The sequence below is a fragment of the Cimex lectularius genome, unplaced genomic scaffold (assembly GCF_000648675.2).
Source record: "Cimex lectularius strain Harlan isolate CLEC.00 unplaced genomic scaffold, Clec_2.1 scaffold132, whole genome shotgun sequence".
NCBI lineage: Eukaryota > Metazoa > Arthropoda > Insecta > Hemiptera > Cimicidae > Cimex > Cimex lectularius.
In genome coordinates, this window is record NW_019392772.1 from 674,990 (window position 1) to 693,430 (window position 18,441).

The 18,441-nt window shown below is 35.2% G+C and overlaps 2 protein-coding genes across 2 annotated transcripts in view; both read right to left on the reverse strand.

Moving 5' to 3' along the window:
• Positions 1 to 4,289, reverse strand: part of LOC106662101 (T-cell leukemia homeobox protein 3-like) — a 71,833-nt gene extending 67,544 nt beyond the window's left edge. Inside the window, exon 1 of the mRNA XM_014385909.2 lies at positions 3,892 to 4,289. Coding sequence (XP_014241395.1) covers positions 3,892 to 4,240 — 349 coding nt within the window. The 5' untranslated portion in view covers positions 4,241 to 4,289. The remainder of the gene's footprint in view (positions 1 to 3,891) is intronic.
• Positions 4,290 to 14,945: 10,656 nt separating this feature from the next.
• On the reverse strand, positions 14,946 to 17,571 carry LOC106662388. Its single transcript, XM_014386454.1, has 3 exons — positions 17,262 to 17,571; positions 17,137 to 17,206; positions 14,946 to 15,492 (listed from the first exon to the last, which is right to left on the reverse strand). Exons 1-3 carry the CDS (start codon positions 17,309 to 17,311, stop codon positions 15,040 to 15,042), a joined length of 573 nt encoding a protein of 190 aa, XP_014241940.1. The 5' UTR covers positions 17,312 to 17,571; the 3' UTR covers positions 14,946 to 15,039.
• Between the last annotated feature and the right edge of the window lie 870 nt (positions 17,572 to 18,441).

The window sequence follows — 18,441 nt, forward strand, 5'->3', positions numbered from 1 at the left end:
TTTTGAAAGATATCACGTCCTGGCGTCGGAAAATCGTGATATCTTTTAATCTAAACATTTCTCTGAAAATCTAATAGCACCGTTGAAATTCCCGTTAATTTTTCAATAAGAAGATGACGGTGGCAAAATGTTTGGGCTAATTTTTTGTGTTTTATTTCAGCCAGAACTACAAAAAGAGTGGAAAATTGTGTAAATCGGAAAGTGTATAAAGTAATCCAGAGTTTCTAATTTTAGTCTCAGAAGGCAGCAAATTTGAGGAAAACTACCTGATTTAATAACGCTTCCAACGCACTCGTCATTTTCTTATTTAGTGGTTGTGAGACCAAGATGTTGATGACAAAAAGAGAAAAAATGGTGGTTCAAGGATTGCTAATGTTTGAGAGTGACTTGCTACTCGTGCTACAAACTTCACCAGTAGATTCTTGACCCTAAAATGAACAAAAAAGTTCATATTGACCATGGTCCGATTCTCAACCATTTCAGAGTAATTTCGCTTTTTATCGATTTTGAAAGATATCACGTCCTGGCGTCGGAAAATCGTGATATCTTTTAATCTAAACATTTCTCTTAAAATCTATAAGCACCGTTGAAATCCCCGTTAATTTTTCAATAAGAAGATGAAGGTGGCAAAACGTTTGGGTCTTTCTTCCTTGACCTTCTAGCTGTTTGTAAACTTCTTAAGCATTACATACTAAATGGGCATTAAATTAAATTAAAAAATTTCAATGGAATTATGATTTTGATTCTCTCTAAAAATTAACGGGGATTTCAACGGTGCTTATAGATTTTAAGAGAAATGTTTAGATTAAAAGATATCACGATTTTCCGACGCCAGGACGTGATATCTTTCAAAATCGATAAAAAGCGAAATTACTCTGAAATGGTTGAGAATCGGACCATGGACAATATGAACTTTTTTGTTCATTTTAGGGTGAAGAATCTACTGGAGAAGTTTGTAGCACGAGTAGCAATTCACCCTGTATATTAAAAAAAAATTCCTAAGAAATTCTGATCCATTTTTTTAAAATCGAACAGTGGTTTTCACACGATGTATTAATTTTAATACGAAAAAAATACTCCTGGCCTAAATAATGGCAAAGATTGTATGATCTTGGATTAAAATATGTTTCACGCTCAATTATTCAATAATGCACAGGGAAAGCTGTCAATAAAGTACATTAAATAGTTTAAATAAGATGCCGAAAACATATTTCGTATTATTAGTTTTTCTACGACCATTTTGATCTGTCATACACTTTTCGCCATCTTCCGTGTTGTTTTATCAATCGTATTTTTCGAGATGACATACAAACACACTAAAGTTGGAAAAAAAAACCATACAGGTCTGATAGGCGACCAAAATGATCGGAAACGACCGTGCTACAGGCTCTTCATACCACAAACCCCAAGGAATATTTATTTCGTATAACTAGCGAATGACAAAGCTAAGCGAGGTTTTAAAAGGTTCTGTAAACAAAGGAAGTTAACTTTGTCATATTAAATTCTCATAGCAATATGGTCATAAACATCATTCCATTAAAGGGTGGTGTTTAGTGACCGTTAGTTAATGATTATTTGGAGATCGTGAGATGCGGTCTGCTGTGACGTAGGTTTAGAAAAACCTTTTCTTTATCGTGCCAACGTTTCGATCTTTATTGAGATCATCATCAGGGCCTGGGATTTATAAACATTGTTTAAAATATACAAATCCATGTAGGAATTGAAAAAATGAATTTATACAATGCTACAAATTTTAGATTCAATATCTCACTGGCATTCTCAACACGACACACTATAATGAGACATCTAAAAAGAAAAGAAACACTTTCAGAGAGTACAAAACTTTGATTGAGTTCAAAATATTTAGCATTGTACAAATTCATTTTTTCACATCCTACATGTATTTGTATATTTTAAACAATGTTTAGAAATCCCAGACCCTGAAGATGATCTCAATAAAGATCGAAACGTTGGCACAATAAAGAAAATGTTTTTCTAAACCTACGTTAAACCAGACCGCATCTCACGATATCCATATAACTATTTATAAATATGTAGTATTTAGTGACCGTAAATTAATGCTTTTTTGGAGATCGTCAGATGCGGTCTTGTGTGATGCAGGTTTAGAAAAACATAAAGAATATACAAAGAAAGAAATAGAATAAAGAATATGTTTTTCTAAACCTATATCACCTAAGACCGCATCTCCCGATCTCCAAATAATCACAATTTATAAACTTGTACACATTGAAGTTTATCCCTTTTGTTAAGTCATAAAAAGTAAAAAAAAAAAAGTAATTATTGTTACGTACAAAACCTAAACAAAATTATTTCTGTTTAAAGTGTTAGATGTATCGACTATTTTTTTACTAACTAATAATATGTACTTCGGTAACGTCTATTTGAAAAGCAAATTTAATTTCAATCTGCCATTAAATGCCACTTATTTTAATGTCACCTCAGGACAAAATAATCTTAAATATGTTTAAAAATTGACATAAGTTTTTAATAGATAGTCCACAAAGAAATTTGAAACCATCTATTGACAACTTAATTATTTCAATTTAAGATTGTTTGGCAAGCTGCAGGGATAACAATTAAATTTGTTTTTTCATTCGACATACCGAGATCTAGATTATCCCTGTAAATTATAACATGTTTAAATTATAAAAATCATTCTTATTTATTTTAGCAAATATATTTCAATCAAACAAAGAAAATAATGCAAGAATTTAGACGATGACAAAATATAACATGAGGCATGCTTTTAATCCAATAGGTAAATATTTTTTGGTTGTTATTTTTACAGCACATAGACTTTTTTTTGTCAATATCAACACCTCATAGTTAAAGGTGTCAATTTTTGTTAAATGTTATGGTGTCTGTTAGTGAAAGTACTCAAGATTAACTGATCGACACTTTTCGTTTTCCTGCTTTCGTCTATTCTCGTTGTTTTCTTACTTTAAGCTCATAGTAGTTTAGGCTTAACGCCATCTTCAGTGAAGAACTCGTAGTCTGTGTAGACCTAAGTAAACCGTGGGATTATATAAAACAGTGTTCAGACACGACATCCACCCAGCAAAGTGATATGTGTCGACCATTCAATAATTGTTAGATTACTGTTTATGTAATCTCTATTTATAAACTATTGATTTCATTTTGAGCGAGGTCAATCAATGGTCAGCAATTTGTTTTAAGACATCACAATTTTTTTAAATTAAAAAGTTTTTACTTATAAAAAATGGAATTTTGGTGGTGACAGAAATACTCAGGGAGACAGGGTTAAAGTTGGAGAGTATTTATTGGCGTGAATGTGTTGACGGAATATGTAGTATGTAGTACCTCGTCGACTACCAAATAGATTAGTATTACTTTATGTGTAAATGTTGATGGAACAATATCGTGTATTCCATCGCCATAGAGTCAAGAATATACTGGGGAAGATTTTATGAATTTTATTAGGTTGAAAATTGTGAAAGGGGCTGAAATGAACTAGCAATAGTCATACGGTTAGAGGTCACTTTCAGGACGAACAATAATACTCAAGTAGCTAGGCCGATCAATTTTGCCTTCCTATTCTTGCTGCTTTGCTGGGTTTGAAGATGGCAAAACGGTGAAACGCGTCTGACAGGCCAAATCAGGCAGGATAGGCAGACCAAAATGATCGGTAACGAATGAAGTGCAGATTCATGACCCAGCAGACCACATGGAGTTAATTATTTAATATGAGTGATGAGTTGGAGTTTCTGATAGGTCATAACAATGAAGTGTATTGACTATAAATTGATAAGGAGTACGATCGAGATGTGACAGTAGAGGTCATGAGATGACCCATAATCAAGTTTGTGATTTTTTTGTGCGTGTTGTTTTGAGTTTATTTTGAAAACTTACCGGATAAGCGTTCTTTGATGGCGTGGGAGGCGAAAGCTGCTGCGGCGGCGGCTGCAGCGCTGTTGTGTATGACAGCCGCCGGATGAACGAGCCAGGGAAAAGGGGCGATCGGGCCCGCTGCAGGAGGCGGAGGGACTCTTTGTGCAGGGACCCGGATGACGCCGGCGGGGCTTTCATGTCTCTTCTCTTCTCCCAACAACCTCGAGATGCTGAACGCGAGCGCCGGGGGCGGCGAGACGCTGCTCATGTCCAGCGAGTCCTCCTCCTCGCAGCCGTCCTCGTGGCCCGAGTCGACGTTGATCTCGCGGTCGTCCTCATCCTCACTCATAGAAGGTGTCGGCGACGTCATTTCTCACTCACTGCATCACACAGACTGGCCAGAAGCGAGACGACGCGGACCACGCCCTCGCCACCCCACTCGGCACCCCGTCCAATCGGTACGACTCGGTCCGCCTCCGGCACCCCATTGGGTCCCCTCTTCCTCATCGGAATTAATTATAAAGAGGAAGACATGATATGCTGGCTTACCCCAAGAACAAATGCGGTCTTATTAAATTGCTCGTCCCCCCGTTCTTACATTAGCCCAGATAGTGCAAAAGGATTATATTCATTACGCTCGCCCTTAAACGGAAACAGGCAGTCATCGGATTTTGGAGGGAAATTTACCGTCTCATCCCCTAAAATAATTTACATCAATGCCTTTCCATCTCTTCTAATAAAGCCCAAATGAATAGTCCTTTCATTAATTTTATCCTTCGGACAACCAATCACCCTGCACGCAAAGTCAAAACGCAATGTAATGATTATTTGGAGATCGTGAGATGCGGCCTTTTTGCTAAATATCTTGCAAATCTCACGATCTCCAAATAACCATTAATTAACGGTCACTAAATTCATACATAAATGCATTTCTGCGAGAAGAACGAAGAACAACATGGGATTCTATGAACAGATTTCTGTTAAACGTGGAAAACAAGCAAACATAATTCTGAAGGATATCACTACCGTTGAAAGGAAACTAGCGTCTACAATCAATCAGAGAACCTTTTAGTTAAAATGCAGACAAAACTAGGTATTTTCTTCTCGCATCAAAAATAACTTTAATTGCACAAATGCCACACGAATACAAACAAACACCAACATTAAACACATGCATAAGGCAAAAAACCGCATCTAAAGTTCTCCAAATAATCATGAATTAATGGTCACTAAAGCCTAAAAAAAATAATGTTCGTAAATAATATTTATGATCGTTTTAGACGACGTACAACAATGACACATCTACACAGAAAAGAGACGCTTTGACTGAGTACAAATACTTTGATTAAACATAAGATTTCGGGGCGTCCCGCATCGATGGTCGCATCGGTCAGGCGTTGACACGGCGCTCATCACTATAAGGTAAAGGTCCCGAGTTCGAATCCAGAGGCCCTAAATTCGAACCCGACATACTTACAAATAATGTTTTTTTAATATAAACACCGGCACCCTAAGGGTTAATATGACCTTTGCTGTTAAGATCTCTCGTTAAAAAAATAAAAAAATAAAAAAAATAAATAAAATGAATATTCATATCTTATATGCAAGACCATACATAGGCCCCAAACATACTTGGGATAACAAAAACAAATACAGAATCCTCCATCGCATAACCAAATAAAAAAGAAAAAGGGAAAACTTGGTAATATCTTGGGTACCAAGACACAAAGCAATTTCGGGTAACTAAAAAGAAGTCACACTGGCCTCAGGTGGATCTGCAATACCACATATAAGCCCTGCACCTATTTCTGCGATAACAAAAACCAACACGAAATCTTAAGATTTAAAAAAGGCAAAAGGAGAATTGGATAAACTCTAGGGGCACTAGACACAGTAAAGTTATGTTAAACCAACCCTCACCAAGTCTGATAAACTCACTGCTGCAGTTGGAGAGGGCTAGACACAGAGGAATGTTAGGATATTATTCGGTCACGGGCATCTGAGGAAAAATCTACACAACATGGGCGATCCCATCTGCAAATTATGCAATGAGGAGGAGGAACAGCCACCCATATCATCTTCGAATGTGAATTCAGTGGAGATTTAACCTAGCACAAAGGAAAAACCTAGGGAATGAAATTGTACAAGCAACAATCATTGACCTAATACTTCTGAGAAGAATCTATTGCACTGAACTAAGGAACTAGGAAGGTACAGTCAGCCAGAAGGCTTCAGTGCCTGTGAGGCACAAACCCCGTTTCCTAATTTCACCATAATCATCATATCTCATATTTATGTCTATAATTTAGACAATGTTTATAAATCCCAGGCCTTGAAAAGTGAAAAACTCAAAAAGAAAATGTTAACAGTTTTCATTTTCAGTATTAGAAGTATGGACCATTTTTTCACTTACAAACACTATGGCTCAAGGTATGTACTTGGCAATGCTGGGACTGAGTAGGTCTTCAAGGAAATTTGAGATCGTCTATCAATCTGTAGACATATTTAAAGTTGTTTTGTCCTGATGATGATTATCAAACAGGTCGAAAGCTTGGCAGTAGCAACTCAATTTGCTTTCTTCCTCAAACTCTAGGATTTGAGTGTTCGTAACAGTTATGAAAACGGAAATGATGGACAGGTTTTGCGTTATCAGAACTTTATGGACTTCTTGTTTTCAAACATTTTGAAATAAACCACATTTCCATGTTAACCTTATTAGCTCTAACTCTAAACTATCTCTGCACCCTGACCCACTAGTCCTAACTCTTCCTCAACGTCTCACCCTTACAATCCTCGACGCCGTTTAAAACGACGACGGCCTCGTGACTTTCTATCTTAACCCACGCAATTAAATTTAACGCACCCAGTTAAATATAAAATAGTTCCAGCATTGGTTGGTTTCTCTCCCCACTGGATTCTGGACTGACAGATCTGTCAAATTTGTGTTGAACGATGTGCTCAATGTATTTTTGTAAGTTAGCCATAAGTATGTAAAATAAACAAAATAATAATTTTAATAATGGTAATTAATTTTCAACATTCAACGACTTTTTTCAGACTTTAGAATTTTTAGTTATTTTCTTGTTAAAATTTTTGCCAAATGTTTTCGTGAATGCTTTCGGAAGATTACATAACTTCGTGGTTTATTATTTCTATGCTTGCCTCAGGACGACCAATTTTCGAAATTAATAATTAGTAAATGGTTATAATTAAGAAGTGAAAAAAGGCTTTTAGTTATGGTCATGTTTTCAATTTCCTTCTTGGATGTATATAAGCTCAAACCTGCATATATATATATATATATATATATATATACACACATATATGTTCAGAGTTTAGCCTATCGCTTATCGCAGTCCTCCGGCAATTCCAGCTTTTGTAATTTACAATAAATTACCAGCAGGCCTCGACAATAACCCAGCTCGAATCCTGGGTCAGACGTCTGTCTTATCAGTCCAGCCACCGATGTTGGGCTCAGGGTGCTGGCCACAGCTAGGTGAATTCGGAACCCAACGCATGCAGTTTAACACATTCACATTCTCACTCATTCTTAAATAAATTCTTTTCTATTTACATACCATTCACTCAGTTAGGGAGGTGGAGTACTCGACATTCCTCCATAATCCTTTACCTATTATATAACCGACCTAATTAATACTCCGCCATCAGCCCTCTTCCACTATCTATTCACGCCAATAAATACATTCACTTTTAACACACACTCGGTACACCTAACTATACTATATATGATAAAACCACCTTGTTTCATACAAAAATCTGAGGCCCGTATACTCGCTGCCGTGCTTAATTATGTTTCTTATATCGGGTGGAATTCTTACACTCTCTCTGTATAGAGTCAAGGAGTTGCTCTATTGTGACACATCGAGCAACCTTTTTCTACAAGCCGGACACATACGTGGGCTTTGGTGCAAAAGTAGGTGTCGGTGAGTCAACCTCGTATGGCCTATCCTTCATAGATTAAGGTTGACTCTTCTTCACAATCAGATCCTCCGAAGGTCACCTATCTACAGTGCTTTTGATACGTAGGAGCTTCGTTTCTGCTTATTTACGAATTAATTACTGAGTGTGTTGTTTTTATTTAGCCAAAATAGAAGATACAGTTTTTTAGTTTTAGCAGCATTTCGTCTCTTTTGTGTAGTATCCATCGTACATGCATTTATGTTTTTTTATTTTTATAATCATAATAATTTCAATTATTATAATAACTACACAAAACTTCACAAGCCACGTGGCTAACCATTTGCCAGATATAGCCGAATGAAATTCAAGTAATAATTTATTGATTACATTTTCCATTTCTACAATTACAGTAAAGCCGTAAAAAAGTCTAAAATATTACAAAGGGAAAACTTGAATCTGAAACTTGAAGTGGTCTAAAAAGAGGCAGGGTTTGTTTTGAATTATACAAGGAGTCAACTTACTAGAGTCCCTCCTTGTTTTTAACGATATTTCCTCCACGTTTGTTATGGGCGTAAAATTTTCATAAACATTATTTTTTTAAATAACCTCAAAGAAAAAAGTCCGGTGGACACAAGTCTGGAGACGTGCTGGCGATGCTAAAGTGCCATGTGCTCATTAGTTATACTTTTTAACTTTTTAAGAAATCAAAACCCCTATAATTAATAAAATATTTGAAAATAAAATGTATGCTAAGAAAAATACCGTTCAATTTTTTTCTAGGTGATAGTTTTTGAGAAAACCGGAAGGAACAATCGAAAATATTGATTTTTTGCTTGTCCTAGTTCTGCTATGCGATCTTGGTGGTGTGTTTATTACAATTCCTTCTTCCTCTTCCTTCGTTTTTTTTCTTTTTATAACTAGGGTTGTTGGAAATGTTGAACTCTTAAAAACAAACACTCCATGATGTATGATTATGAGTATGATTATAGGTCTTAAAAGCCCTGGGACCTGTGAAATAGGCCGAAATGCATATGCATAAATAATAAATAAGATGCAACGCTGATCTTTGGCGAGTGTGTTTTTTAAGAGCTCAAAATTGAACACCAACCTGGTCTTAAAATATTGACCTGACGATGAATTATGTCCATTAATTTTGAACTTTAAACTATTATTTTTGAACAGATTTGAACATGTTTATTTATATATTTGTTGTAATTGTTACGGAGTTCTTTATTGCTTTGTCGTCTATATAACCTCGTGGCTTATCAATCATTTCAATTCGTATCCCAAGAGGTCAATAGACCTTGACCAAATATTTATCTTAACTTGACTTACTATTATCACATTTATATCTTTAATGTGGACAAAATGACAATTTAATGACTTTCCAAATTGTAAATTCGTATTATTTTCTGTATAAAAGGTAAATTTTTTGAAACGTATGCTTAGAAGCTACACAGGCTATTCTCCTATTCCTTCATTTCCACCTCAAATATAATATATTTACTTCATATACGGTATTAAAAGTTAAGATCCTCGTGAGCTTAAAAAATAAAGACGTAATATTAAAACGACGTCGTTTTTTTTATCTCACTTGTTTCTGCACGTAGTAATAATGAAGGACAGTACTCTTTCCTGACCATGAATTATCAGTTAAACCACTTTTATACTCTGGTCAACCGACCACAGCTCGTAAGTGATATAGTAATTGCCGTGGAAATTATTTTTGTAAATTAGAAAAAAGATACTATTTCATTATAGATTTATATGTTTTTTAGTCCATTAAATTTACTTTTTTTATACTTACAAGAAATTATTGTTAACAAATGTGAAAACATAGCCCATTGTAGTAAATGGTAGGACATGTAGACGTTTAGGTGTTCGTCGGCATTTGTTTTTATGAGCTTGTAGGCTAACATGTAAACCATTGTTCGGAAGGATATTTGACGGAGCGTCAGGTTAGTGGATGCGATAGGAGCTAATCCATTTTGGATTAAAATCAATCGAAGTTCTTCCTACTCAAAACTTTTGATATTATTATAACATGAGTAAGTGACGAGTGTACATACCTTTGATCAGTGAAAGCGTCCCTGGAGGTTATAAGCCACTTTTGTGTTATTAAACCATCTAATTCCCAGACAACATTCTGTCTGATTTTGCTTGAGTGATTTTGGACTCCAAACACTGAAGATGTCAAAACAATCTGACAGACAATAAGAATACGCCGACCGAGGTGATAGATAACTAACTATTAAACAATTATTTTTGGTTTTTGTTATAGAAAAAAATCCGTGTGGGCTTTTTTGAAAGTAAATTCATTACTTATTTAAATATTTATTTTGACGTTTCGGGAATTTACATCCATTATCAATGTCTGCTTTGTTATAAGAAATAAGGATAACAAAGGATATTAGTATTTTACATTTTATTATAAAGCTTACATTATATTTTTTAATAAACTTACATTATTATAAAATTTAAAAACCATTTCATTATATATAGTTTCATTTAAAAGAAATATGTGACCATTTTGCATTTGTAATTCAAGTTTATTTATATTAAATTCTGCATTATTTTTAATTAAAATTTAAAAAAGCCAAGCTTACTGGCCGACTGGCTAAGATGGAAGGTTACGTTTTTTTTAATTATTGTGTTAAACAATTTTATTATTTAGGAATCCAAGTTTTTGGTATATTGATACTTTTTGTAATATGCATTTTTTTTAAAAAATAATTTTAATTTATTTTATATTTTACATTAAGCAAGGTTTGGGATATCTTAAATTTTTGAAGTAATTTACCGTTTATTTTTACATATATAATTTTTAAACATTTTTAATGATTGGTTATATCGGTATCTAATAGGATCATTTGGTTGTAATGAGTTTTTTTATTCAAACTTTTTAAACTATTTTTGTAATATTCATGTATTCTAAGATTTGTCTTTTAAAAGCGTTTTGTTCAAACAATTATTTTATGTTTATGTTATTTTCTGACTACATACCGCCATGGTCTCCTCTCTCACTCACTCTCTCTCTCCCTCTCACTCTCTCTCTCTCTCTCTTTCTATCTATCTATCTATCTATCTATTTATCTCTCTTGCAGAAAACAGAAAAATATACTAAGTACTTTTGTCCTCTTATTTATTTAAACCGTTTTTAGAAGTAGGTAGGTTGTAAATGAATAAGTTCATTCAAATAAGTTCATACGATAATTTTTCTTTTACTATAAACAAGTTTTTAAACTTATAAGTGAGGAAGCTCATGAATCGTGAGTACAAAGTTGTAATAAATTATGTTACTTTCTGTTATAAATTCCCTTTTTAGAATATGTACTTCCTTAATTCCAAAATGTGAATCACGCCTTTGATCGTGTATGGCACTCCGCTTACGGAAGTCCTTAGTTTTATCTACTACCTGATTCTAAAATCCTAACTATCCTACAGATACTTTCAAGTCGTCAGTCCGGCGATTGGTACCACAAGGAAATATCTTAGGACCCACCCTCTACACAGTATACACCGCAGACATTCCCCCCTTCCTGAAACGATTCTCATCACCTGTTCGGATGATACCGTCAGCCTTTGCTTTCATATAAGATCCTGTCATCTTGACTGAAACCTGCAAACCCTGTCACAACCCTTGGGCACATTGTCAATGGGGATGCCATTAAACATAGAAAAATGCGAACATGTCACTTTCACCGTTTTTTTACAATATAAGTTATTTTGGTTCCGCCCATAAGTTATTTTGGAAAATGACATGGAGCCGATACGCAACTCCAAAAGTCAAGTACTAAACAGACGCTTCAATCTTCTTAATAGATTGCTGGATAAACTGATTTTACAAAACAAACGATTCATTTATATTACTATGTTGAAATCTATTTAGACATACCACATCGAACTTTGGGGTTCAACAAAACGTTCCAACTTCCAACGCATCAATTCCAAAATCCTCAGAACCAACGTCAATGCTCATTTGTATGTATCCATTCTTACCATTCACCTTATCCAATATGTCTTTTAAGTTGCGAAAAACCGCTTCAAGAAGTTTCACAAACCGTTATCCAGCCACACAAACCCTCATGTCTGAAACCTTTCATCCCGCACCCTTCCAAGTAATCCTCCCCGACGGCTGAAACGACATTGGCCTTGCGACAGGAGAAGTGATTAACGCTAATAGGAGGGTGTGGTGATTAGTGACCGTTAATCGATAATTATTCAGAAATCGTGAGATGCGGTCTGGTGTGATGTAGGTTTCAGAAAAACATTTTCTTTATCGTGCCNTCTCACTGGCACTTTCGACACGACACGCAAGAATGGCACAATTACACAGAAGACAAACACTTTGAGTGAGTAGAAATACTTTGATTGAATATAAAAAATATATTTTGCATTGTATAAATTCACTTTTCCACATCTTAAATGTATTTGTTAATTGTAAACAATGTTTGTAAATCCAGGCCCTGAAGATGATCTCAATAAAGATCGAAACGTTGGCACGATAAAGAAAATGTTTTTCTGAAACCTACATCACACTCTGGTGACCGCATCTCACGATTTCTGAATATTTAGCTAATAGGAGTACTTCTTTTTCATGAGTGACCGGTCCGGCTATTGCCCAAATGCAAGGGTACCACAAGGAAGTATCTTAGGACCATCCTCTACGCAGTATACACAACAGACATTCTTCCGCTTCCTGAAACGATTCTCGCAATTGTGAGGATGTCACCTCCCCGACGGCTGAAGCGCCAGTGGCCTCGATACCTCCTAAGTAACAGAAGAAGTGATTAACGCTAAAAGGAGTGTTCTTTTTCATAATTTATGCGTAGTTTTTTACTTTTCGCCTTTACTTTGTTTTGTGTTCTAAAATTTTATCGAATTTACTCAAGCGCAGCAATTTACGCAAATTTTTATAAATAAAAAAAGAGTTTGGTACTTTCCAACGGGAAATTGTTGTCCCTAACCCGGATTTATTATTAAATCTGACATGTCTGACCTTTTTAAAAACTAAGGTTAGCGAAAAAATAATTTAACATGAGCTAAATGTAAAAGCTTTAATCTTTGTTTTGATCTTGATTAAAAAAATCCTCCATCTTCGTTTAAGCCGGTATTACCTTCGGCTCCGGTAGAGGGGTGGATAATGAAGGTTGAATAAGATCAAGATTACATAGTTTCCCATTACATCAAAGATGGCGGCCGGGGCAATTTCCTGAAATGCTCATGGCTATTAGGTTTTATCTTGTAAATATATTTCTTTTGTATAATGGTCCGTCATTACCTGTTAATTTAGTGGCTAATAGCTTCGGAGAAGGGGCGCCCAATGGGAACGGGGCACTGCTCAAGGATCTTTACCTTACCTGTCAGTCCGTTTTCGAGATCGGTGTATAATTTTTTTGCCCCTTTCGCGATCGGGGGGAAATAATGGAGATTCGATTCAGCGTAATCGCTTTCATTTCCGTGTACAATTGTGTACAATCTTGTAATGGTTTTCCTGGAGAGCTATTGTTATATCGGGCAAGCTATGCGAGAGCATTATTAGAATTCGGTTCGGCTGATCTCGCAGTTTAGTTTAACACCGTCTTCAGTGACCTGACAATCAATAATATCACATGTCACTCAATAATCACAGCGTCCTTTGATCATATTGTTTCCCTAAAATATTAATTTAAAACTTTAAAACTAATCCACTTTAACTAATATTAAGTATGGAACTGTCACAGGATTATGTTTAATATCTTACAATTGATTAAGGTTTTCAGTTGAGATGAAAAAGTCAATGGCGCGAGCGGGATTCGAACCCACGATCTTCGGCTTGATACGCCGCTGCTCTACCACTTGAGCTACGTGACCTCGATCCACTCGGACACCAACCTCCCATCTCAACCACACCTTTTGAGTTTTCCCTTCTTTTTGCCATTTTTCAAATGTCGTGTAATCAATTTGATTCTCGGCTACAAATGAAATGGCCACGGAGAGCTTTAGTGCTCGTGCCATTAACTTTTTTATCTCAACTGAAAACCTTAATTAATTGTAAGATACTAATTGCTCAAGCGGACCACGAAACTAGTGAATTTAATAAGTTTAAAATGAAATATACTTCACTAAAGCTCTCCGTGGCCATTTCATTTGTCGCCGAGAATCAAATTGATTACACGACATTTGAAAAATGGCAATAAGGAGGGAAAATTCAAAAGGTGGGGTTGAGATAGGAAGTTGATGTCCGAGTGGATCGAGGTCACGATAGCTCAAGTGGTAGAGCAGCGGCGTATCAAGCGGAAGATCGTGGGTTCGAATCCCGCTCTTGCCATTGATTTTTTTATCTCAACTGAAAACCTTAATTAATTGTAAGATATTAATTGGTCAAGCGGACCACGAAACTAGTGAATTTAATAAATTATGTTTAATGTCCATATAACAAAATACTCAAAAACGTCAGTGGCAGTCTACTAATAGTAGTGAAATAAGTAAATAGTAGTCTAGTAGTCAGTAAAATCTCATACTAAAAAAAGAGGTAAACATACAAGGCTTTCAAAGGGAGCCATTCATTCCCTTTTTAGTGTTTACATATAACAATTACATTTTGGATATGGAAAAGTGAATTTATACAATGTTTATTTGTACAAATATAGTTTGCATTGTATAAATTCACTTTTCCACATCCAAAATGTAATTGTTATAGGTAAACAATGTTTGTAAATCCCAGGCCCTGAAGATGATCTCAATAAAGATCGAACGTTAGCACGATAAAGAAAATGTTTTTCTGAAACCTACATCACACCAGACCGCATCTCACGATTTCTAAATAAATTATTTATATATTATATACCATTAAATATTTATATATTTTATTTAGTGAACCCTGTAACACCCTGTGTATTGATAAGCCTAAGTTCGCAATGGCTGTTGGTCTTGCCAGAACCTAATTATGTACACATTGGTCAATTTTTGGATTAATCTTTTTAGACATTTTTTTAGGTATGTACTGTACATTGTTAGTAGGTATTAGTTATATGACAAACCAGGTTTTTTTAAAGTAGGTAATAAGTGTGTTCTTTGATGGTACTTCGCGAATGATTTTGTTTGAACTTTAACATGTGTTTTTAATATCACCAGGTGATTCAAATATTTAAATTAAAACAAAAAAGACAATGCTTTGAAAAATATGGCTTCCGTTATTTTAAATCTAACCCGGCGAAATCAGAATTGTTTAAGTGGCATGTGATCTTTTAAGGCGACTCGTTCAAGTCAACATGGCCTGCATTCCCTCTTGACTTTTTTCTTAACAAGGGGATCTTGATCTAAGACAGCCATCGGCGGTTTGTAGCTGTGGTCGAGCGGTTTGATCCCCCTTAAAGACTGCGGGTGGTCGAAGCAGGACGCCTGGCAGTATTTGGGCCACTGGCAGAGCACTCCATTTGCCGAATTCAAAGATGCTATCCAATTGTTATACTCTGTCTTTGAAATCACGTTAAACGGGAAAAGGCCGTCATCGTCTTCGGAAGAATCTGACTCGAAATCCGAAGAATCATCGTCCGTCTCGTGCTTGGCCTTTTCCTTGGTCTCGGCTTCGGGTTTTTTACCGTAGCAGCCGCCGGTCCCCTTGCAGCAACAAGCGTCCGGGACCCAATCTTTGTACGGATGCGTCGGTGGCTCTGGTACAATGGTATCTCTAACGATCCGAAAGCTTATCTTCTTAGGCTGAAAAGCAGTACATTTATTTTAATGAGAAAATTTGTAACCACACATTACAATAAATTTTGATATAACGAAAGGTTTGATTTATTTTTCGAACCAAAAAATACATAACTGCAATAACGTTAATGATTTCTCCTTCCCATTTATTAATCTGCCTCTGTATAACACCCTGTCCTCACTAAATCCTTTTTCTCTGCCTTTCTATCAATCTCTATGACTCCAGACTTATGTCTGACCTGCACTCTATCTCTCTCTTTCTCACTATCTATTTTATCTATCTCTCTATGCCTCTCCTCCTTTCTCTTCTTTCTCGTTCTATCCTCTATTTCTCTGCTTCTTTAATCTTTACCACCTCTTATTTAACTTTCCTCTCACCACTCTTTTTCTCTCCTTTCCTGCAATTAGTCCCTTTACCGATTTCTCTCTCTCAATCTCTATCTATCTTTCTCTCGTAGTGGCAGAGAGGTGATAGAGGCCTAACTTAGCGTGGTGTTAATATTAACGTAATCTCTCTTTCCTTTTCTGTCTCCTGACCCTTTATTACACACTCTCTCTCTCTCTCTCTCTCTCTCTCTCTCTCAATCTCTCTCTCAATCTCAAGCTCTTTTTAATTCTTTTTTTTCTATATCTTTCTCGCTTTTTTTCTTAGTGTCATATCTTATTTTCCATCGATATCTTTTCTAACTTCTTTTGTCGATTTGTAATTTTCACACTTTGCCCTTCTTAAATGAAATCTATTTTAAGTTATAAAACATGCAATAAAAAAAGTTGTGCGAATTTTTAAATTATTTTTTTCTTCAAATTACATATTCATTTGAAAATACTGAATAGGATTCTACTGAAGTCAAGTATCTATTTGTTATTCTAGAAATCAATAACCAACCACCAGTTCATTTTTCCCAACACAAAGAATACTTAAATAAAAACTAACATAAAATTGAACATCGGTTATTTCTATGTGTGAAATGCTACATTTTTAATTGTGAACATACTGTTAAAATTTGAAGTTTTTCCCACCTATTTAAACCTACTGGTATATGGGGTACACCAAAATGGTATTGATATGGGCCAATTCAATGTTATTTTTCAAACGATATTGATTAAAATTGAGTTTTGTCATTATTGACCGCGTAGACCGCACAACCGTTTGTTCTAAGTTTGCAGGGCGTCCAGGAAGGCAAAATCAAGAATGATTGATTATAAACGTAACAACATAACTCAATAAACAACCCGAGAAACATTTTATTTTTATTTTAGTTAATGTTTTCTGTAAGTTTAATGGACAGAGTAATTTGTACTTGATTAAACCGTTTTTGTATCATTGCGTTTTCGAAAATATTTTTGCTTTTGGAACATTAGAACATGTATGAAGTGTATGTGAATATGTAATCGCCTTAGATTTTTCGTGATTTCGGTTTTTTAGAATTTTGGCAAAGTTACAATAAGCAATTTTAGTCAATTTTGATAGTATGATTGGATTTATAGAATATTGGTCTCTCTGGATAAAATGGTCCGCCTTTTTACGATGATTTTTTAAACGAGAAGCGTTTCAGAGGTCTCAAAATAATGTAAAACATTCTATGTTTACATATACTAAAGATTCAGACTATTCAGTAAATATTCAATTAATTGTTAAACAATACTCACAATTCGTTTGGCATGAACGGGGCAGTTTTTACAACGGCACTTCTCGCCGATAATCATAGGCCTACTATTTCTGGAAACAAGAAGCTCTTTGAGAAACGGCCAAAAACAACAATTATAACGCTTACTTTTCTGTTTTCGTAGGATGACAGGCTTTTATGATAATTTTCCGCCTCATTTTTCAAGTTTCTTTTGTCACTTTTATCTCGAGTCTTGAAATTGTTGCCGTGTCTTTTGTTACTTTGTGAGCTTCGAGCCCCGTGTCTTGAGGGCTAACATGCTGGACCCGTTTCACCTGTTCATAAAATGCATCTATGTATTATTTCTGGAGCCCCGTTTAAAACAAACGGAAGCTATGTTGGAAAACATAGTCGTCAAGTTTAATATTTTTATTTTTCTATTTTGTGTTAAACGCCACATATGATGTGGCGAGACATATGCTAGTACGCGTTGAAATATCAATTTCCAGGTTCGTGTCAATACAACATCAATTCGTCTTGCATGAACTACCCACCAACACCATTCGATAGCAGTTGGTAAATTCAAACCCAACTTCACTATAATAACGTTGTGGAAAGTTACGCTAAATTGCTCTGTATTTAATTATAATTATTTACTTTTACTTGACACAGTTTTAACAAGTTTTTTAACTAGGTAGGAACTATTAGAAAAACGTGTTTGTGAAATGAAAAGAAATGCCAAAAACAAACGCAAAAATCAAAATACGTTTAAGAGAAAACAGTCGTGCTTCTTCTTCACAAAACATATTTTTTTACTATTCTAGAAAAATGTCATTTTTAATTAATGTTGAAAAACGTAGACAAACGATCTAGGTGGAAATCGTGAAAAAGAACTGGAGCACCCACACGAGAGTCCGTATAAGCCCTAACACTTTATTGCATGTAAATAGGTATTTTGTATTTTAAGGATATCAACTATTAACGCCTGTACCTAAAACCTATTTATGTCCTTATTTCACGTGCGATTTTCGTATTTATCCAACGGCTATTTGATATAGCCCAAGATCCATACGTACAATACTTTCCGAAAGTAACGTCTAATACATGAGATTTTTGCCGTTTTTTCTTCTACTAAATAAATGTATTTAATTTTCCAGGCCTCAGGATATATAGGATAAATCAACAAACATCTCACTGTCGGATTTGACTAATTATGCGTACTATACTTTGGTTGAGAGGGATTAGGCAGACAGAACAGTCCTGAATTTATCTAAGGCTTTAGACCAAGTTTATCAATCATAACATTCTTATGGGTAAATCTGTGGTTTAAGATTTCATTAAGCGTGGA